Source organism: Anabrus simplex, chromosome 7 (assembly GCF_040414725.1).
Source record: "Anabrus simplex isolate iqAnaSimp1 chromosome 7, ASM4041472v1, whole genome shotgun sequence".
NCBI classification, from domain to species: domain Eukaryota; kingdom Metazoa; phylum Arthropoda; class Insecta; order Orthoptera; family Tettigoniidae; genus Anabrus; species Anabrus simplex.
Genome location: NC_090271.1, coordinates 56,709,537 through 56,733,927, shown reverse-complemented (window position 1 = coordinate 56,733,927; position 24,391 = coordinate 56,709,537). Strand labels below are relative to the sequence as shown.

Below are 24,391 nucleotides of genomic sequence, written 5' to 3'. Positions count from 1 at the left end.
GCCCACTTCGTACCGTGATTTCTCAGCCGACAGTCATTGTAGAACGTGTTGTCGTGTGCCACAGGACACGTGTATAGCTAAGAATGCCAGGCCGCTGTCAACGGAGGGATTTCCAGCAGACAGACGACTTTACGAGGGGTATGGTGATCGGGCTGAGAAGGGCAGGTTGGTCGCTTCGTCAAATCGCAGCCGATACCCATAGGGATGTATCCACGGTGCAGCGCCTGTGGCGAACATGGTTGGCGCAGGGACATGTGTCACGTGCGAGGGGTCCAGGCGCAGCCCGAGTGACGTCAGCACACGAGGATCGGCGCATCCGCCGCCAAGCGGTGGCAGCCCCGCACGCCACGTCAACCGCCATTCTTCAGCATGTGCAAGACACCCTGGCTGTTCCAATATCGACCAGAACAATTTCCCGTCGATTGGTTGAAGGAGGCCTGCACTCCCGGCGTCCGCTCAGAAGACTACCATTGACTCCACAGCATAGACGTGCACGCCTGGCATGGTGCCGGGCTAGAGCGACTTGGATGAGGGAATGGCGGAACGTCGTGTTCTCCGATGAGTCACGCTTCTGTTCTGTCAGTGATAGTCACCGCAGACGAGTGTGGCGTCGGCGTGGAGAAAGGTCAAATCCGGCAGTAACTGTGGAGCGCCCTACCGCTAGACAACGCGGCATCATGGTTTGGGGCGCTATTGCGTATGATTCCACGTCACCTCTAGTGCGTATTCAAGGCACGTTAAATGCCCACCGCTACGTGCAGCATGTGCTGCGGCCGGTGGCACTCCCGTACCTTCAGGGGCTGCCCAATGCTCTGTTTCAGCAGGATAATGCCCACCCACACACTGCTCGCATCTCCCAACAGGCTCTACGAGGTGTACAGATGCTTCCGTGGCCAGCGTACTCTCCGGATCTCTCACCATTCGAACACGTGTGGGATCTCATTGGACGCCGTTTGCAAACTCTGCCCCAGCCTCGTACGGACGACCAACTGTGGCAAATGGTTGACAGAGAATGGAGAACCATCCCTCAGGACACCATCCGCACTCTTATTGACTCTGTACCTCGACGTGTTTCTGCGTGCATCGCCGCTCGCGGTGGTCCTACATCCTACTGAGTCGATGCCGTGCGCATTGTGTAACCTGCATATCGGTTTGAAATAAACATCAATTATTCTTCCGTGCCGACTCTGTTTTTTCCCCAACTTTCATCCCTTTCGAACCACTCCTCCTTGGTGTTGCATTTGCTCTGTCAGTCAGTGTATATGTCGTCTTCATCATCTTTCGGGCGTCCTGGCGGGCCGAACATGTCCTCGGACACTCCCGGCACTAACTGCCTTACGTCATTTCATTTCTGAGATAGCGTCCTATTCAGACTCAAAGATAGATCTAACCCTAAAATACAGTATATAGAGGCTCAGTTGAAAAAATATAAAGCAGACTTTTACGTTTACATTAAAAGATGCAGAATCAGCAAATCATGATGCTTTCACAGACCTCAAAAAGATGATCTTCAAGGAACATACTGCACATCATAGTGAAACTTAAGGAAAGGTGTCCACAATCCGTCCACTGCTCTAAATTCTTCCCCATTTTGAACTTCCCTGGACAGTGCTGCAATCTTGAGAGAGCGCGGGAAACTCTATTTGACCTTTGCACCGCCGTCTCAATCCTATATAGAGATTGAAACGGCGGTGGACCTTTGACTACTGGCAGTGATACAGCTGCACTGTTCTGTTCATTTACGCTTTAATTTTTCAAAAATGATTATTGTTGTGATAGTTTGCAACAGTGTGAAAACAAGTTTAAACTATTATATTGACGCTTCACGGTAAGTCTTTAATCATTTAGCGATTGATAGTTATAGATTAATACTTAAATATTGCATTCCATTTAACATGGCCACGTGGCTGTAGACATTTGGTTAGGAGCAGTCGCTACGTTTTGTTATAACTGGATCCTAAATCTGTTCCCTTTGAGATACTCAAATCCGTCCCGGTGACGGATTTAGGGACTCTCATAATTTTATTTTATACTGATCACTTAGACTAGCTTTTACTGATGTATAATCATTTGTTGATATTTTTTAAAATAATGTTTTAGCTCTCTTATGCCTTATTCTTGATAGAAATATCATTAATGAATGGTATATACTAAATTTAAATATTCATTAAGAAAATAACAATCTCACAAATGCAATAGGAGACAAAAGCTATAACGTAGTTAATAAACGGTCAAGGTGAGTTAGTTGATAAATACCAAACGTACTAACAAGGCCTATTTTCAGATGCCACTGGGCAAAACATGGCATCATTGGCTATCATGGCCATCATTGCTGTGAGAGACAAGGGAATCGGTATAATATATAAAATAAGAGTTTTGTCTGCGCATTGCTCAGAATTAAAAAAGAATGGCATTCCTGTATCGATCGTGTTCACAGTAACAAGGAAATGTACTTTTTAATTTTCTGTCGTCTCTGTCTGTCTGTCTGTCTGTCTGTCTGTCTGTCTGTCTGTCTGTCTGTCTGTCTGTCTGTCTGTCTGTCTGTCTGTCTGTCTGTACGCGCATCACGACAAAATCACAGAACACCAATATTTAACAAAATGGCTGAAGAGAATTGAATGACAATCGGTATGTAAAGTAGGGGAATAAGGCACTACAATCTAGGCTATAAATAATTTCATTCACGCTGAGTGAAATGGTTGTTTAGGGGAAGGCCTAAAATTCAATTATAAAAATCTATGTTATTAGTGGTTCTATCGATAAATACTACAAAACTAAAGTTATACAGAATTAAATTGCCAATCAATTATCTTTTATACATTTTACTGTACTGGCTATGATAACGGAGATTCATGAATTTCGATTTTTGTTGCTAAGTCCATATCAATGCTGAGCCACGAGGAAATGGGTGAAGAGTTTTTAATGAAAATCGGTATGTAAAGTCTGGGAATAAAGCACCGCAGTTTAGATTTTATTCACGCTGGGTAAAGTGGTAGTTTAGGAGAAGTCACCTAAAATTTAATTTTTAAATATCTATGTTATTAGGCAGCTTAATGAAATCTTATTTACAACGTGTACACGGCGTCATCTGGAATTCTGTATACAATGCAAGGTACGTAGAATACAAGGTAGGGATCATGAGAGAGGTGCGCAGTAGCAAAGCAGAGCTGTGACGTCACGCAGGACCCTCGCGTTGAATCTGCTCTGAATGAGGTAGAGGTAGTTAGAATAAGAATCGCTGTACACGCAGAAGCTAGGTGCTAATAATACACGATAGTAACATATCTGTGGTGTATAAGAAACCGTGTGTGTTTATTTTATGTGATAAAACGTAAAAAGCTGTAATAATGTACACTTTTCAGTATGCTTTGTCATGCCATTGCAGGCTGCACAAATCATAGCAGGCACGCGAAGGAACGAAACATACACTTTCATGTATTCCCTAAAGCCACTGACCTAAATAAATGGTGACAGAAGTAATCAAGTCATTATTGAAAGCTTTCTCAGCTTCGAGGGTTCGGAAGGCTTTATGACCATCCTCTTCCGACAGGTGAGATCATTGCTTCTTAGCCTCAACGCTTCCGAGGCGATAAGAAATTCCATTTGTTCTCCGGAAGATTATGAAACACTACGCCCAAAAATGTTACATGCTACTGATGAACTCGATCAAAACTCGGATATCGTGTGCCAGTCGAAGGCCAGCGTTGAGCCCACAACATCAAATTCTTTACCGGAGGATGAGCAAGGGTTCGTTTAAGCCCTTGAAGAACTAGTAAAACAGCTCGAGGACAGTCGCGAAACCAAGGATCGTGTTGAAGTGCTTGAAAACTTCACTGGCTGTATTGTAGCTTTTAGGGTAAAGAAGAACCTCGATATAGAAAGCAATTACGGAGAGAAAACAGGTCAAACTACAAGGGGTGGAAATTAGATTTAAAAAAGAGTTCCATTTTTTTTGCAAGTTGCTTTACGTCGCACCGACACAGGTCTTATGGCGACGATGGGACAGGAAAGGGCTAGGAGTGGGAAGGAAGCGTCCGTGGCCTTAATTAAGGTACAGCCCCAGCATTTGCTTGGTGTGAAAATGGGAAACCACGGAAAACCATCTTCAGGGTTGCCGACAGTGGGGTTCGAACCCACTACCTCCCGAATACTGGATACTGGCCGCACTTAAGCAACTGCAGCTATCGAGCTCGGGAAATAACTGAAAGAGGGTTCTAACATCATCACAAACCTTACGGATATCCTGAAGAAGAAATTCCCAGAAATTTATGAGTTTGCAAGTTGCTTCGTGAAAAGCCGTTCTTTTATTCGAATGGAGACCGGGTTTCAGTTAATACAATACCGATAAAGAAAGAAGAAAAGCAAAGAAATTCCACTGATGCTATGGATAAGCGTGTTTGATATTCTTTCTTTAAATATCAGCATTATTCTTTGTGTATAACAAGCCTGTTATTTTTTTATGAAAGGCAATTTATTATGTTGTATATGAAACCAGTGCTAAGAATGTTAGTATACATGCTCATTAATTTATATGGCCTATATAATGTTAACGTGGAATTTGTCAGTTCCTGGCACTTGGAGGAGAACATTTACTGTACTGTTTGTTTTGTGGACAGTTTCCTAACATTTGCTGTTTGTGTTGTTGACAGTGTATACAGTTTCCCAATATTGCTTGTAACAACGGACATATTTCTTGCAGTCATCAAGCTTAAATGTTCGAGTCTGTAACAATTAGAGCCCCTTGTTACTGTTATCATGGGTGTTGAAAACATGAACATACGGAACGGCCATTCCACTGCGATCACAGTCTTAGCATTGTTACAACCTTTTATACAGATCGAAATACTTCAGAAACGCTGCTGGATTCACACTGTATTTGATCTCCTATTATTACTCTCGTAATAGTGAAGTGGAATGCCTTTTGTTAAGTGATGTTAAAATATCAATGAAGTTCTCTTATCTCTAACTTGTGGCTGAAACAGAAGACAAGGCGCTGAGGGTGCACGCTGACGTCATCGACGGCCAAGCGTGGTGGGGAGACCTGCGCGTGATCCCTACCTCTTACTCTAACTACCTTGTATACAATGTAGAATTCCGCAGCGAAGCACGGATATACTAGCTTGTGGGATATAAAGCAGTTGCTGACCTCCAACCTGAGAAATGCGTGAGCTCAAAGTTTGGAAAGAAACTGTTTTTTCGCGCTGAGCTTCGGAAAAGTCTTGTTGAGTACTGTTTAGATTTGAGGTAGTATTAAAAGCCTTTTAAGGAAAAGAGAGGAACGACGGAAGAGCGTAGGAAGAAACAATTCCAATCAAAGACCAACGAAAGTATCATCGATAAAACCTCCCAAAAAGGAAACAGAGAAATATGACTCAAGGTCAAGCGACTCTGAGGTGGTGGTGATTATTATAATTTTAAAGGGAAGTACAATAGGATAACAATCCTCTGTTAACATTAATCAAAAGGAAAGTTATGGAAGGGGAGCGAATAATTAAGGTATGGGCCGAAGAAAGACAAGGGCCACGAAGGGCGTGAAAAGGAAAGTCTCCCTAGGCCTCGTCGGGGTAGGAAAAGAACAAACGTTGACCAAGGGAGAACGGATAGGACAGATGAAAGTGAGAAGCCTGACACAAGTAATGGAAAACAGTTTCAGGATTGAGCTAAGGGCCCCGTGGTCGCAAACCATGCTCCCAAGCTAAAAACCCCTTGGGCTTCCTATAGTCGCCTCTTACGACAGGTAGTGGACACCGTGGGTGTTATTCTACCGCCCCCCACCCACAGGGGGTCGTCATTTTTGAGACGAAGTTCTCAACCAATGATCGACGAAGATTCGAACCTCAGCCTTGCTGGTGTCGATGGCAGTTGCGGAAGTGGGGGCAGGGGGCTGGAGCAACTGAACTTAAATGCCGCAAGATGTATAATAACGGGGATAATCGCAATTATGGTATTTTTCCCAAACCTACAAGTCTCTTCGGATATGTTATTTGTGTCCAAAATAGATGTATGTGCAACCCTTGTCCTGTTTCTCACCGGATACCCTTCCTGACGTCAACCTCATCAAAGGAGATAATGAGATGAAATGAATGACATGATATATGATAGTAGGAAGGGTGGGGTGAAACGCTGTACCGACACATAATCTCTTTCTGTCGAATAGAACCAAGGGGTCTTCTCAAAGCTTTACGTCTCCATCCGACCATCAGCAGCGTCATATACCCTCACACCATATGAACACTGCGGAAAGGTTTGCAATTTAATCCATGCTTTCGGCATGCAAATTAATGATTAAAAATTGTATACCACCACATTACCTACCCTGCTAATGTACATAAATAACAAGAATATCATTTCATTTTATATACAACAAATTCATACCGTACGAACAATAATAATGGATATATTTTCGGATTTAACCCTCCCCAGACCAAATTTATTTGACACATGAAAAAGAAAATTCTTGAAAATACCTTTCAAATAGTAATGAGTAAAGTTTCTATGGAAAAAATCTATACAATTTTTGGAAAAATAAAGAAAATAGAACAGTGGTTCCAAATGGAATATGGAGCTACTTACGAAATTCACAGAAAACCTGAAGGTTAGTGATTCCATTTGGAATCATAGGCCTGGAGAGGGTTAAAGCCAACGTGACCATAAGCTTCTATAGGTAAGGGTGATAATACAGTAATGTGGACTGTCGTAATGAGGAGGAAACAAGAAAGAACGTTCCCTGAAAGATTAAGGGAGGAAGGAATCTGAAAAACAAGCGGGGTACGAAAGTGGAATAAGAGATAAGGCTTTATTGCGGATGATGCCGTTCTGTATAGAGTAACAAGATTGTGAGCAGCTGCAAAATGACCTCGACAATGTTGTGAGATGGACGGTAGGCAATGGTTTGATGATAAATGGGGTTAAAAGTGAGGTTGTGAGTTTCACAAATAGGAAAATTCCTCTCAGTTTTGATTTCTGTGTTGATGGGGTGAAAGTTTCTTATGGGGATCACTGTAAGTACCTTGGTGTTAATATAAGGGAAAGATTTTCATTGGGATAATCACGTAAATGGGATTGTAAATAAGGGGTACAGATCTTTGCACATGTTTTTCAGGGTGTTTAAGGGTTGTAGTAAGTATTTAAAGGAGAGTGCATATAAGTCTCTGGTAAGACCCCAGCTAGAGAATGTTTCCAGTGTATTGGCCCCTCACCAGGATTACTTGATTCAAGAACTGGAAAAAATCCCAAGAAAAGCAGCTCGATTTGTTCTAGGTGATTTCCGACAAAAGAGTAGCGTTACAAAAATATTGCAAAGTTTGGGCTGCGAAGACTTGGGAGAAAGGAGACGAGCTGCTCCACTAAGTGATATGTTCCGAGCTGTTAGTGGAGAGATGGCGTGGAGTGAAATTTTTGGACGAATAAGTTTGAGTGATGTCTTTAAAAGTAGGAAAGATCACAACATGAGGATAAAGTTGGTATTCGAGAGGACAAATTGGGGCAAATATTCGTTAATAGGAAGGGGAGTTAGGGATTAGAATAACTTACCAAGGGAGATGTTCAATAAATTTCCAATTTCTTTAAAATCATTTAAGAAAAAGCTAGGGAAAAGACAGATAGGGAATCTGCCACCTGGGCGACTACCCTAAATGCAGATCAGTAGCGATTGATTGATTGATTTATTGATTGATTGATTGATTGATTGATTGATTGATTGCTTGATTGATTGATTGAAGACTGCCTAGGTCTCATATACCCTAATATAGCTGTGCGAAAGAAACGGAAGTTTCAGTATACTTCGTTGGATAAAGTCTTTATTTAATTCTGATTAACTCTAGCCAACATGCAACATGTTCAGGAATACTCACTATTGAAGAGTAGAGAGGCCAACGCACCCACAGTTAGAGCTGTCCCTGAAAGAAGAAGAAAATCCCTTCGTAAACTGCTTATCTTAATAGAACAGAATATAATTTAGAATTAATCACGTACATTTTAACAGGCAAAGTCAAACAATCCATAAAATCGTTTTTAAAAACATGAATGTACAATATATTGATAACAATGCATAACACCCTGAACTAATTATTTTTTTATGTCTACAAGTAATGTATCTACATATTTATACATTTTCACTAATTTGTATACAGGTGCACCAATTTTTCTTGAAATTCCTGTATACTGTAAGTGCTGTTTACTATTAAATCCGATGGGAGGTTGTTAAAAAGTATCATGCCTGTGTAATTTTTATATTTTTGAGTTTTATTTAGTTTAACATGAGGAGTGTCTATATTATACTGATACCTGGGTCATTAAGCAGGTTTTCTTTGACGCCCATTACGCTTTAGTAGGCGTATACTGAAGGAAGAGATTATTCTTTGCTCGTGGAAAATGGCTCTGTATGATTTCTTGCCTGAAATTCCCTGTATGCAAATGACTGCTTTCTTTTGAAATACAAAATCGTCCTGAGGCCCGGTGGAATTCCCTCCACATTATTGCTCCATAGTGGTAGATGTTAACAAGTTAATGAAAGAAAGAAAGAAAGAAAGAAAGAAAGAAAGAAAGAAAGAAAGAAAGAAAGAAAGAAAGGAAGCATAGTAAGCAGACATTGTCTGAGGTTTGCTATTTCTTCAGTTTTCGCAATAAAATTATCACTCGGAACAGTTTCTTACGCAGTTGTTGTGTGCGAACAATAGAGCTCACTTTTGAGTCCAAAAGGGACTGTTACGAGTTTCACTGACTTGCTGCTGTTCTCCATAGTTTTACTACTTTAATGATAGAAAATTTCTTCAGTTTTGTTGTTGTTGTTTAAGACTATTTTATTACACTTTAACAATCGTAACGACCCCTGAAATCTCTCCCTATTTTGATTAACTACATTTTCTAATTATTTATCCGCCGTTATAAGAGTAAAATCATCCGTACAGAGTACAGACTTGCCTGGTAAGTTCCCAGGAAAGTCATTATATATACAAGAAAAAGATGGGGCCGTGCTACTGAGTCCGCAGAACTGTAAACACACTGTAATTTAAAATGATATTAGAAAATCATTGCACGTATATTTACCTCTACGTAACCAAATTGTTCATAATCGATGAGATAAATCTAATGCTGTGTCAGAAAGACAAAAGCTGTGAGTTAGTTCACGTTCAAGAGTCTTAACGTAAGTTATCAGTGAGAGGTAGCTATCGCGCTAGTAAAATAGTATTGTATAATAAATAAGCCCTATGCTTGTAATAGTGTTAAACATTTTAAACTCCTAACACTGCTTTAATACTACGAATTTCGAAGTCAAAACGTAGAAACAAATTTCACTAATCGTAATGATAAAATTAAGTCAAGAAAAAATCAAACATGTGTTTCATTAATAAATAGCAGGATAATCTGTATTATATGTGTATTATATGGCTTGTTTTAATTGGGAAATTCATACTCCGGAATTTTAGAGGATTTATTATAAGATTACATTATGAAGAATAGGCAGTTCTGATAGGACCAACACAATAAATTGCATGTTCAACCATTGTTCCGTTTCTCTTAGGGGTCGGGTATGAAGTGAGGTGAATTCTCCTAGCGAGTTTTTACGACCAGATGACCTTTCTGACGCCAACCTCATCAGAGGAATTTGTAACATGAAATTAATTTATTTTATTAATTATTTAAATTATTATTTATTTATTTATTTATTTATTTATTTATTTATTTATTTATTTATTTATTTATTTATTTATGTATTTATTTATTTATTTATTTATTTATTTATTTATTTATTCTGTACCACCAACTGAGATCACTCTCCAATTACAGGTGGTTTACATAGTATACTTTCTCAATGTATTTCACAAAACAATACAAAACTGTACCGTAATACAGACGTGAAAATATACAAAACATATACATTGACACTGGGAATGACGTGATATATGATAGTATGCAGTGAGAGGGTAAAACACGGTCGGCACATAGCCTCATCCTGTCGAATAGCATCAAGGGGTCTGCTCAAGGCTTAATGTCTCCATCCGACCGATGAATTACCATCAACAGCGCCATATGCCCTTACTTCATATTAACACTGTGGAGAGGTTTTTAACTGAATCCAGGCTTTCGGCACGCAATGTAGTGGTTAGAAATTGTATACCACCATCCGTCCTACCCTGACAGCCAACATTCTGATGGTAAAAATGTTATCGACCAACGGGAGTGGTGGTGGTTATTGTTTTAAGAGGAAGTACAACTAGGCAACCATCCTCTATATAATAGACTACTAATCAGAGAGAAAGAATGGAAGGGATCCGTCACTTCGAAAAATGAAGGAATCTTCTTTTCCAAGTTAATTTTACTGTAGTATTTTGCATCATATGTACTGCATAGGCTTTCTTTTGAGAACACCGAGGAAGTTGGCCATGCGGTTAGTGGCGCTCAGCTGTGAACTAGCATTCGAGAGATAGTGGGCTCGACCCCCACTGCCCGCTGCTCTGAAGATGGTTTTCCGTGGTTTCCCATTTTCACACCAGCCAAATGCTGAGGTCGTAAGGCCACGGCCGCTTCCTTCCAACTCCTAGCCATTTCCTATCCCATCATCGCCATAAGACCTATCTGTTTCGGTGCGACGTAAAGCCAATCGTAAAAAAAAAAACCGGGCGAGTTGGCCGTGCGGTTAGAAGCGCATAGCTGTGAGCTTGCATCTGGAATCTAGTGGGTTCGAACTCCACTGTCGGCAGCTCTGAGGATGGTTTTCCGTGGTTTCCCATTTTCACACCAGCCAAATGCTGAGGTCGTAAGGCCACGGCCGCTTCCTTCCAACTCCTAACCTTTTCCTATCCCATCATCGGTATAAGACCTATCTGTGTCGATGCGACGTAAAACAAAAAAGAAAGAAAGAAATTTTTCGAAGTCCTGTAGGTTACGCATCTGGCTTCCTACCGAGGTGTCTGCGGTTCAAAACCCGGTCAATGTTCATAGGACTTCCGGAAAGAATAGTCATTCCAGTGTGGTTCTTGTTTAACGTCAAACTGGGGGTTCCGTTGCTATAATTAGAACATTAATGTAAAACTACAAGGTGCCTACTGTGGTAGAACGAGTTAAATTACAGTAATTTAGGGTAAGGGGTCCTCAAAAGGAGGCCACCAAAACTTTACAAGTAATGATTAAACCCAGTTCTTCTACAAGAAAAGTAGATTATTTAACCATATTTTATGTAAATAGAGTTAAAAATAAGGAATTTTCCTCGATGATTGTAAAATATGTTCAATGGTCATACATGATCTTACAAGTGCCTTATAAACATTCATATAAGCTTGAATCATTTCTGCATCCTCCGCCTAATTTTAAGACCTGAAGATGCTAACTGTATTATTTTCACGGAAGTGGTGATTAAGAAAATGTACAACTTAGGCAACCATCCCCTATTAACACTAATCAGAGAGAAGATTATTGTTTTCAAGAGGAAGAACAAGTGTGCAACCATCCCCTATTAACACTAATCAGAGGGAAAAGTGGAAGGAATCCGACAGACGGTGGTGATGATTATTTTTAAGAAGTAGTACAACTGGGCAACTATCCTTTATTAACATTAATCACAGGGAAAATTGGAGGGCATCCGACGGACGGTGGTGATGATTATTGTGTTTGAGGGGAAGCACAAGTGGGCAACCATCCTCTATTAACAATAATCACAAGGAAAAATGGAGGGGATCCGACAGGTGGTGGTGGTGATTATTGTTTTAAGTGGAAGTACAAGTGGGCAACCATCCTTTATTAATGTTAATCAGAGGGAAGAAATGGATGAGATCCGATAGGTGGTGGTGGTAGTGATTGTTGTAGTAAGTGGAAGTACAAGTGGACAACCATCCTCTATTAACATTAATCAGAGGGAAAAGTGGAAAGAATCTGACAGACGGTGGTGATGATTATTGTTTTTAAGAAGAAGTAAAACTTGGCAACCTTCCCTTATTAATATTGATCAGAGAGAAAAATGTAAGGGATTCGACAGGTGGTGGTGGTGATTAGGGTGTTAAGAGGAAGTACAAGTGGGCAACCATCCTCTATTAACACTCATCAGAGCGAAAAAATGGAAGGATCCGACACTTCGAAAAATGAATGTATCGTCCAATGAACGACAGGGACGAGGCCTCGACAGCTAATACCGTTAGGATCAGGAAAGAACAAGTGTTGACCGAGGAGAATGAGATAAGGATAGATGAAAGTTAGGAGCCTGGCACAAGTAAGTGGAAGCAATGCCAGGACTGAGCTAAGGGTCCCTTTTTCGCCAAGCCACCCTCCGACGTTAAGAGCCCCTGAGACCCATTTTAATCACCCATTACGACAAGCACGGGATGTCTACCACCTCCACCCACAAAGGAATATTTACATGGAAATTCCATATGAAGTGCTGGTGGTGGTGATTATTCTTTTAGGAGGAAGTACAACTTGCTAACCATCCTCTATTAACGCTAGTCAAAATGGAGCTGGAAGAGGCCCGAAACTTCGAAAAATGAAGGCATCGGCAAAAGAAGGACAACGGTCACAAAGTGCATGAATATGAAAGACTCCCTAGGCCTCTCGACCTAATGCCATCGGGGTCGGAAAAGAACAGGAGCTGAGCAAGGGAGGTCTGATAGTATCGATCAAATTGAGGAACCTGGCACAAGAAGTGGAAGCAATACCAGGGCTCAGTTAAGGGCTCCGTGGTCGCCAAGCCCGGCTTCCAAATTTAGTGCCCCTAGGGCCCTTTTCAGTCGCCCCCTACAACAGGAATGCTATACCATGGATGTTATTTACTGTCTCCATCCCATATGAATAATTTGTAGGAAAAACAATATCATTTTTAGGTTCTTCAGTCCAAAATATGATACTTCAATTTTAGGTTTCATAGGCTAAATTTACTATTGTGATTACTTAAATACAATCCAGTTGCCAAGTAGCTTATTTTAACTAATTAAAACTATCTTCTTTTAAGCGAGATAGGTACTCTTGTTGGCTTCAGAATAATATCAAAGTTTGTGATTTTGTGTCATATTTAGGTGACCATACCCTTCCTTAAGATTGTATTAGTGCAATTTGACGATCATGTTGAGGTGCATCAATGATTACAATACCTAATATTGTTGTCATCGGCATCTTAATACATTTTGTTGACCATTTAGATCGCTGCCATCAAGTGGCCTATATGAAATTTATAGGAACCGGAGAAGCAATCATCCAAGTTACCTATAACGTGTTATAGGTTTACCAAGTAATATTAATATGATCTCTCGTAGAATATATCGCTTACTAAATTACTAAGTTCTTATCCACACGATCTTTTACAATGTCTTGAAATCTGAACCTATTAACCTCTCTTATGATACCTATTTGGACCCATGCATCAAGTTACTTAGTTCGAATAATGAATATCGCAGTAAGAAATAATTTGTTGAATGAAAGTTTCTCACCTCCTTTTATTATCATGTCCCAGAAGCATTTATCGTAGGTTCTTGCTATCATGTCTTCACAACGAACAGGCCTGTTTTCTACACCTGCCATATCGAGTGAGATTGAGTTAATATTTAGGGAAGTTCTGTGTAGCTTTCGTTGACGCTGAGAAGTTTATCGGTATTGAATACATGTGATATTTTCAACAAAAGTTGGTTTTACATTCACAAAATCAAGCTCTGGAGACGCAGATACCGAGTAATAGGAATTCTTTGTTGAAGGTCTTCTGCTGTGAACACAATTCAGCGTGAGCATAGACAAAAAGTTGTGAGGATGTGTACTACCCACGAAACTTTTGGTAACACTTCAGCTCCCTAGTGCTGATTCGATAAAACTCGGTTACTTTTGACACGGCCGACTGGATCCCTCGCTGCGCTAGCTAGAGCGATGCATCAAGTCGGCCGTGATTTTGAACACTACTGTCTCAATCGTTGCCTTGAAATGCACTCGTGGAAACGGGTTGCATCCTACTTCACCATTCAGCCGCTAGGATCGCGTTCTTGCCCCCTTGTATTCGCATGGCCGCATATGTCAATAAGTAGATTATATCCCAAACAAAAAGAACTGAATATTTTTGCGAGTATTGACAGTACTTTATTTCTAGAGCGATGCTGCATTGGCTTGGATGTGTCATTGAAGTTTCAAAACTTTCCTTTTGAGGGGCTTCTTATCAAGTTTCAAAACTTTCTCTCTTTTACTTGAGTGGCTCGAAGCAATATTGTCTAACAGAGGTCTCGGAAATTTTCATAGTAGAAAAAGAAGTGGTTTGTCAAAAACACTTTCTACGCTTAATTTCACTGTTGAACATGTCTTTCGGAAAAAAAATTATGCACCTTTTAGTAACTCTCTTCGGGGCAAGTAGCCTACTGCGTAGCGAAGGTGACAAATTCCGTCGTTCACTGCAAAGTGCCACAGACGATGATTTTCGGTATATGAGGGCTCTTCGATCTTGAAAACGAATAAAACACAATGTTGGACTTTGAGTAGCTGGAGAACAGATATGTTCTAAACAGACCTTACAGTCTGTTTGTTCTTTTGCCACACGAACCATAATTTCATTGTATTCCGCTTGGCGTCTTAGGTAGCTGAAGAAGAGCTCGATGTCATAGCTCGTTAGGTTCCTCGTCAATGCATAATGCAAATGTATACTTATGAGGTATTTTACTTTCTCTAAATGTACTTGAAGTTTCTTAATGTATGACAGGAAATCATTAATTAACCAACTGAGGCATTCATCTTTTTTGCTCTTGGCTTTACGTCGCAATAGGTATTATGGCGACGATGGGATAGGAAAGGCCTATTAGTTGGAAGGAAGCGGCCGTGGCCTTAATTAAGGTACAGTCCCAGCATTTGCCTGGTGTCAAAATGGGAAACCACGGAAAACCATCTTCAGGACTGCCGACAGTGGGATTCGAACCCACTATCTCCCGGATGCAAGCTCACAGCCGCGCGCCCCTAACCGTACGACCAACCCGCCCTGTTAAAAGATGCTCGTTTGTTCTCATTCCTGGAATATGTCCCATGTGAGGTGTTGCAGACGTTATGCGCATCGAACAATTTCATAAAATGCTCCATAAAACAAATGGTTTATTTTAAACTGAATTTAATGCTCTCAGGACAAACCACCTCCATACTTTTCAAACCAGAGATTGTTTCAGGGGAAAATACGATGTTTTTAGCTCTTGATACGTTCATATTCTCCAAATTTGTTGGGCAAATTATTTTCCTGGTTGGTTTCCTAATTTAAGATTTCTGAGTTTGAAGATGCCTCTCAAATGATCGCCGGTCACGGTAGCATTGTTTACAAAAAAGTCCATTAACAAATTTTGGGATCGCCTGATACTTCTGACGTAACTCGGATCAAAACTTAGGAACAGAGGCCTACTTTGATCAGCTTGAAGTCGTATCTCATGCGTAATACTTCCTCTGTATAATGTTTCGAACATTGAACATTCACTGGAAACTAGTGAAACGAAATTCCACTACCTTTAATTTCTCGTGAATAAACCATGACTGGAACTGTGAAAGCTTAACATCAGACGAATACATAATACATTCACAACCATCTCAATTAATAAACACGTTTAAAGGCGCGAACCTGGTAGACATGGGGCAAGAAAGCGATCCTAGCGGCACGGCATTGAACTTCAATGTAACCACTTCCATAGCGTTTTACGGGCTCTATTTTCAGGTCTTTCAGGTCTCGATCCTCTTGTACTGCTTGCTGTATGCCATTAGCACGGCTGACTTGATGCGTCGCTCTAGCTAGTGCTGCGAGGGATCCAGTCAGCCGTGTCATTAGTTTAACCGTTGCCTACGAGATACAGATGCAAGCTACACACTCAAGAAGAATTGTTAGGTACCCAAAGAGATCCTTCTTTATCACCTTGTCTGGAAATAGCTTGCCTCCACTTCTCTCTTAAACCGCGCTCCGAAGGGAAACTATGAAACGTCACATTTTCTTGCTTTTTAGCAGTATCGGAAGTACAAAGAGGTACACAACAGTTCACCATCTTCTCAACCTCACATACACACACCGACAGAAAAAATACTGACAATAAATTGCACAAAATCAACACAACATCACTATTAGTCCGCACATCACAATGTTAAAAGTCCGCCAAGAACAGAACGGAAGCCTGACATCTAGCGGCCAAGCCGTGAACACGGTCGGGCCGCTTTTTCAGCGGCAAATTGCTTCCTATTTCCCGGCCAGCGCCTCCTAGAGAACAAGGCCTGGCAATACGATTCGTGACGTCACGCGACTGGGCTCAGCGCGAGTGGATAGTAGATGAAGCTAATTCCTTACGATAATTGAAAAATACGCTGGTTAAACTACATTCTACGAATATTCTTTATCGTAGGCGCGCATATCGGAAGCGAAATTAGTAATATACCGTATTAATTAGGAAGAACAATAATTAAAAATGCAAGAAAGAATTAAGTTCTTTTAAGAGTCTTAATACTGAACAACTTTAATAATATGCCTATATGACACTTTCTTTCATATATTTCAGAGTCATAATAATAATAATAATAATAATAATAATAATAATAATAATAATAATAATAATAATAATAATAATAATAATAATAATAATAATGGCGTATATGGCCTCCGGAGAGGCCTGGTGGCAGGTCTTTCTATAGTAGACGGCCTATTAAGCGACCTGCATGTCTGTGAAGATGAGGGCCCTAACTAGGATGATTTCTAATGTTGAATACGCCGCACACACCCAGTCCCCGAGCCATTGAAAGTAACCAATTAAGGTTAAAATCCCCGACCCGGCCGGGAATCGAACCCGGGACCCTCTGAACCTTAGGCCAGTACGCTGACCATTCAGCCAACGAGTCGGACAGAGTCACAAATGATCAGTTCCTTTTACAAAACTCGCCATAAGACCTCTCTGTGTCGGTGCGACGTAAAGCCACTAGCAAAAAAAGAAAACTTTTACAAAACTGAACTTGCTGATAAAAGATCAAAAACAACATGTAAGAACAGCAAAAGCTATTAAATAAAAATAATAACGTATAAACTACCTTACCTACAGGATATTAGTAGCAGTCCAGGTCCATACAAGCTGTAATGCTCAGTGTTGTCGCTCATGAAAACAGGTAAATATTTTTTTTTACAATAGAAGCCTAACATAAATTAAGGGGGTGAAGAACTCACAAAATTTGACTGTTATGCAAAGAGAATGATTACAGTACATGCCAACAATAGTTTGTTCATCAAGTCATCAAAATTATATTCGCATTCCCTAGTGTATATAAATGTACTCTTATGATTTTGGACCCTGATTCAAATAACCAGAACAGGGGAAAAATTGAAGTTAAACTGGAAATAAAACAACTTATTAAAATGTATGAACTTAAATTTGAAAAGTATCATGCCAATTCTGATAACATTTGAACTGACCTTCACCCAGACATTTTCTGAAATTGTTCTCAATTTAACTTCACCAGGTTGCTTAAAATTGAAATGGACATGAGGTGAACATGATATAAGAAAATATAAAAGGAAATCTCTTTGAACATTACTTGTTAAAATCCTAAGAAACCATATTAAGAACTTGCATCTCTGCCATTAAATTCATAAAAATGTAGCAGAACACACACTGAACTAGTCATTTCATGCTTTATGAACCAGCTGCATTGTATAGATATGACACACATGAGATCAATTAAGTAATCAATCCCCAATTTTTCACAGATGCATGTTACATTCATTACATGCAGTAACAAAAGCTGGAAGGAGTACTTTCTCCAAGACAAAATTCATAACCAAAGTGTGAATAGGCATAATGCTGGAAGAGGAAATTCATAATTGAATTCACAATTACTCAAACAGGAATGTTTACTACTGAAGGAGCTTACAGTGATTAACCGTGAATTCAGAGTTTACACATTCCCTTTCAGTGGAATTCATAGAGGTTCATCAAATGAGTAATTAATAATAGTAATGTACTCAAAAAATGAGAAAGCCTCAGCTTACCACAGACAAAAGAAAAGGAGGGTTAATAATTTTGTAGGATATGTGCCACCAAGGTAAGGAATCATATTTGTTAAATGGCAAAATACCTGTTTAACATAAAAGGTGCCCTCTCAAATGTAACATCACTCCCTGAAAATTTGACACCTGGCAATAAACATGATAAAATAAAAGTGCTCTTGTGTTATTACTGTGTTCTCTTCTAAAGAAATTACTATGGAAAACACATCTACTAAATTTGGCAATGTGTTAAGAAGTACATACTGTAGATACAGAGATCTTGTTGCCCAAATAATTAAAGAATAGCTCAATAAACTTCTAAATATTGTCACATTATCAACATAATAAATAATATGGCATGTACAAAATTAAAATACAACCCCCTCAGCTTACATTCACCTAGATAAAAATGCTCTCGTCTATTAATTCATGGCACCACTTACTTCATAGGACCATGTCATGTCTTAGATATACAGTATCTGGTTGATTTTAATATAAAATGAATAGTTTAAGGAATCTGCTACCTGGGTGACTGCCCTAAATGCAGATAAGTAGTGATTGATTTGATACATACTCAAGTATCAGTCAGTCACTACTGATCTGCATTTAGGGCAGTCACCCAGGTGGCAGATTCCCTATCAGTTGTTTTCCTAGCCCTTTCTTAAATGATTGCAAAGAAATTGCAAATTTATTATTCCACAAGCATACCACAAGTTCAATAATACCACACCCATACCAGGTAGGAATCTCTGGAACCATCAAACCCACCCCAGCATAAGCAATTCTTGTATTGGATGACAATTGTTGCAGAACAAGTAGCACAATTACCACAGTTTTGAGTGATGGAGCACTTGTGTTGCCACAGGTACTCAAACACTTCTTACCAATTCAAACAAAAATATTGCTGTTCTTAAATCAACAAAGGCAAAGAGATTCAGTAGACAGTATTACTTGTTTATCATAAGTAGTAAAAGTGCCCTATGAAGTATATGAGATGAAGTTATAATCAATTTTGTGTTGTAATATGCATTTAATAATACTTCATATTAACACAAGAAGTGAAAAATCTTGTAGGACCTAAATTGCCTACCATGAGACACAAAGCTAGCAAATAACAACACACCAGTATAAATGCAAGTGTTTCTAGTTTAGAAAATACTGTATTCACTACTATCAGTGTGGGATAGATGTGGGATAGGCTCATTCTTGATTAAAACGAAGTAAACACACTGTTCCTTTTCAATGCAGTTCCAGTCTTCTTTTAGAGATGTTGAACTTTTTTTTAAATTCCTGAAGTTCTTGAAAGAAACAGTACTGACATGAGCTTTATAGGTCTCTAAACTTTGAACAAGAGTCTTGGTCAAACTTTCATTGTCTACTCGACAACGCCTATCATCTGGAGCTTCTCGGTGGGCAGATGTGGTATCAGACAAGTACTCTGGGCAGTTTGGAAACTGAGAAGGAACAGCTCCTAAAACGTTTAGACCAAGTTAGAATGTATTCACCTAGATATAAATGCGCTCGTCTATTAATGCATGGCACCACCTACTTCACAGGACCATGTCATGTCTTAGATATATCTGGTTGATTTTAATATAAAATGAATAGCACACAAGGAGACAGAAAATCATTGAGTGAATGTAATTTACAATAATTGTACAGAACCTAACATAAATGAAATAAACACAATAACATTGCTGTCTAGCCTGAACTAAAGATATTAACCCACACTAAGGTATAATCCCTCATGCGATATAATAAATATAACTGCCTCACTTGCAGTTAAGGGTTCAGCTAAGAAGGAATACTTGAAAGCCAATACCTTATATGCCTTCATAATTTAGGCCCGATAATTTTTCCAAGAATATCACTATACCCACAACAGTAGTCCTATAAAGTAAGGTGAATACTCAGCACATCCCAAACTAAATGTAATAACTGGTAAATTCAATACAGCAAATGCTTAAATCAGTAAGATATAAATCACCCCGAAAAAATCTACTATTTCATTTATAAATAGCAAAGATATAAGAGACCTATCCACAAACCTTTCACAAGCCTTGCATGAGATAAAGGTGCAGTCAATAATTTCCCATTTCTCTCATCATACATGCTGGTCGTCCATTCAACCTCATGAGTTTTGAAATGGAGCTCGCACACCTACAACACAGGGCTCCATTTCAAGGACCATCCCACAACTTAAGTCATTGAATGATTGAAATCAGATACGATATACTAATAACTAAGACATACCTTTGCATTTTTGGAAGGAACGAAATCATCACGGCGAACAGCTCTTAACCTCTTAGCTCTCTTCGAGTCGTCATTTGAAAATGAGAAAACATTCTCTTTAGGGCCAGTGCGATAATTGCCCTTACAATTTGGAACACTGCATTTCTGAGGCATCGTTTTTCAAAATTTGAAAAATCGCAATTCACAACAACACACAATTAAAAATAAGCTCAATTCTAACCTCACGTGGTGGCCATACCAGCATTTTAGACACAATTTATTAATATTAACAATTTATAAGTACTAACACCCTTCACTGAACTTACACTAATAGGAATATTAAGCGAGTGTTAACACACAAGATTCGATTAAGATTAATATAATCGATGAAAACACACATAACAGGGAAACGCGTCCAAATACACCAAGCGGCAACAAGCTAACTGAGTTACGGGCGTGGGCCCAGTTCGACGTACGTCATCAGCTTCTCTCATTCGTATTGCCAGGCCTTGTTCTCTAGGAGGCGCTGCGAGACAGCGCCACTAAGTCTATCGAGCGGCTCGCGGTTAGAACTACTTACAGGACACGTCTGCTATGATGTAATACCTGAATCAGAGATCTCGAAATTTCACTTGTATATGAAAACGTAATGCTTTTAAGTTTTAAAAGAATTATGAAACAGGTTCTAGAATACAAAATGTTTGTTTTTACCTGTGCCAGGCTCCTCACTTCCACCTATCCTATCTAACCTCGGTCAGCTCTTGTTCTTTTCCGACCCCAACGATATTAGAGCATTGGAGGTACAGCGAGTCAGAGTCAGTGCTGAAGTTACTGGAGTCCTCTGCGATAAGAAAATTTCATTACATCTAAAGTCTACCGCACAGTGGTAGTGGTGGTAATTATAGTTTTAAGAGGAAGTGCATCTGGGCAGCCATCCTGTATTAACACGAATCAGAGGCAAAACGTAAAATGGGTCCGTCACTTCGAATAAAGAAGATACCGAGCGAGTTGGCCGTGTAGTCGCAAGCGAGACAGCGTACAGTGCAGACGTGTCAGTAGAAACCAGCAGTACAGGATAAGAATATGGTGTTGGCAAGGAGCAAGGTGGTGCTGGAGGAAGTGTGGAGTGGAAGGAGGGACAGGTACTAGCAGCACTAAGGGGCTGCTAGAAATCATGTTGAGTGCGGTGGTGATAGCAACGTTGTTAGTGGTGGGAGGAATAGAGAAGAACCCAGGTCCCATTTCGGGACCATTTGGATTGGAGGAATTGGAATAAATAAAAAGAGTGGTAAAGGAAGCAAGTAAGAGAGAAGAGATTAAAGAAATGTTGCAGTAACACCGATCCACGCAAATAAGAGAGATGAAGGACCTAAAGATGTTTTATGAAAGAAGAAATTGGTGGGATAAAAGATAAGATAGCTGACTTAGAAGAGGAAGTGGGAAGTTTGAGAGAGAAGGTGGGTGCATCGGGAGAGGAATTAGCAGAAATGAAGAAAGAACAAGGCTGGCGGTGCAGGAGTCAACAAGAAATAATGTTTTCATGTATGGAGTACCAGAATATAAAAAATAATCGAAAGTGGAGTTGGTGCTGAAAGTGGTAGATATAATTGCAAATAAGATGAAAATTAACTTTTCTGGAGTAGATATTGATGATTTGTATGGATTAGGAAGGAATAATGGGAATAGGCTGGTAAAAATGAGATTGATTTCAACCCTGATGGCGGACATATTATTAAGAAATGCAGTGAATCTGAAAGGCTCAAACATATATTTGAAGGCAGAGATAGTAGACAAGGGTTGAGAGGAAGCAGGTGTAAACTTTAAAGTGGCATTTGTGGAAGGCGAGAGCACAGGGTCTGCGAGCGAAGATAGTAGGGAAGTGTTTGGTTACAGCATACAGGAAATGGTCATGAACTTGGACAGGAGAAACTGCTGAAGTTGGAAATGGGCGGCGAAGAAGGGAACTGCAGTGGCCGAGCATAAGACGTCATCAGCGGAGATAATGGAGACAGAAGAGATGGCAGTGTCAGCTGTTGGTGAATGCAGACACTTTGGTGAGTCAAAGCAGCACAGGTGTAAAAGAAACGAGAAAAGATACACTAGCGGAATTAAAAGGTCACACTAATGTTGATCAAAATTTGGGTCATTTTAGTGTACTTTCCGATGCAAAAATAACAATATTATCGCTCAAAAGGCGCCTAAAAAGTGCTAATCGAAATTTAATTTGAGCTAGATCCAGTCTCAACTCAGCCAAATCGAGGATTAATTTGCAGGAGAAGCAGGTTAGAAATACATACGCACATAATTATAGAGATGAATAGAAGTATTGCCTTTAAAGTTCGACTCGTTGGCTGAACGGTCAGCGTACTGGCCTTCGGTTCAGAGGGTCCCGGGTTCGATTCCCGGCCGGGTCGGGGATTTTAACCTTAATTGGTTGATTCCAATGGCACGGGGCTGAGTGTATGTGTTGTCTTCATCGTGATTTCATCCTCATCACGACGCGCAGGTCGCCTACGGGTGTCGAATACAAAGACCTGCACCTGGCGAGCCGAACCCGTCCTGGGATATCCCGGCACTAAAAGCCATACGACATTTCATTGCCTTTAAATAGTTCATGGGTGTTTGTTTTAATATGATGGGAGTTATATGCCAATTATCTGTACATGTACACTCCAGGAACCTGTGCTTTCCGCAACATGTGATGATGGCCATAGCTCTTATTTCCGTGTATGATTTTTTTCCATTGTACCCTGTCATGGTATTTTAATTATAATTTCTCATTGTTTTTTTTAAAAGACACTGTATATACTTACCAGTTACGGAGTAATACGTTTCCTCTGGCATTATTCGTAAGACCAGGTGATCGGTACTGTGGAACTTGCTCACTCTAGCGCTGCCTGGTGGGGCGCGCTTGAACTCGAGGAGTCCTCACACTTCTTCTTATATTCGTCATGATTATATTAAATTTAATTTAAATTTTAAGTGATTATAATGCTCAGTATGTTATGTTTAATGGGCCTAATGTTATTGGCTTAACGTCCTACTAACTACTTGTTTACGATTTTCGGAGACACCGAGGTGCCAAAATTTAGTCGCGCAGGAGTTTTTTTACATGGCAGTTCTACCGACACAAGGCTGACGTATTTGAGCACCTGACTGAGCCAGGATCGAACCTGCCCTGCTGGGGTCAGAAGGCCTATATTATGTTTATACAGGTGTATAAATATATGGTTTTGGCATACTAGCAGGCTTCATAGCTCGAGCCCCGCCATGTACGGAAAGTCATAAATTAATTAAATAAATAAATATAATGTCGAAGTATTACAGGCTTATGCAGGAGTAAGTTAACTTCTAAAGAACAAATTTTTCTCTTTAAAGTTTTCATGAGAATCAAACTTGTCGTACTTCTCTGTTGCAGCCACTCGAAGCACTGTTGAGCTAACTAACCAAATGGCTGACGCGGGGGCGGATGCAGTGTTGGTCATCAATCCCAGTTATTACAAGACCAGCATGACGGTAAGTTTCTACGTATAAAAGTTGCTATAGAAACGGAACTATTTCATGCCTTACAATAGATGTAGGTAAACTGCAGCTGAAGGGCTCCCTTCAAAGTTTGAGAAATCGTTAGCAGGTACACACTTCACATTGGTAGACTATCTGAAACAACAATAAGTACGAAGGTTGGAACTTTAACAGTGGCAACACTGCTCCAGAGACGCCATGCAACGGAACCTCATAATGCCGCTGATAGCACTGCCTTCGTAATATACAGGCCGTACTGTAGAAAGCGCGCCAAGCCAATCAGCTCATCAATTGAGGCGAGCTAAACGAATGTTACGAATTGTACTTGTGGATGTAATCCATAACGATTGGGGGTATTCTTAGGATAATTGTGACCTTAGAGAGACAAAAATTTATATTTAAGTATATTGCATTTTTTCTTTAAATTTATCAAATCAGGATTTACGTAAACAGCTGTTATTAAGATAATGAGACCTCATGGCATCTTCACGTGGTGAGTAACGTAAGTTCAAGGGACGTAATACTTCTCGTGTAATTTATTCATTTAATTGTTATCTCATAACATGTTTTTGCAGAAATATAATGTACTACAAATATGAATACAGTGTGTGAAAGTACGCATTTGCCGCAATGCTAAGAACTTGTGCGTACCACGGCGAAAATACAACTATACAGGTTAATAGACATTAA

At 39.9% G+C, this 24,391-nt stretch overlaps 1 protein-coding gene across 1 annotated transcript in view; it reads left to right on the top strand.

The window, feature by feature from the left end:
- The window catches only part of LOC136876896 (4-hydroxy-2-oxoglutarate aldolase, mitochondrial), a 281,174-nt gene that overhangs the window by 153,246 nt on the left and 103,537 nt on the right, over window positions 1–24,391 (top strand). Inside the window, exon 3 of the mRNA XM_068228481.1 lies at window positions 23,598–23,695. Within this exon, the coding sequence (XP_068084582.1) occupies window positions 23,598–23,695 (98 nt within the window). The remainder of the gene's footprint in view (window positions 1–23,597; window positions 23,696–24,391) is intronic.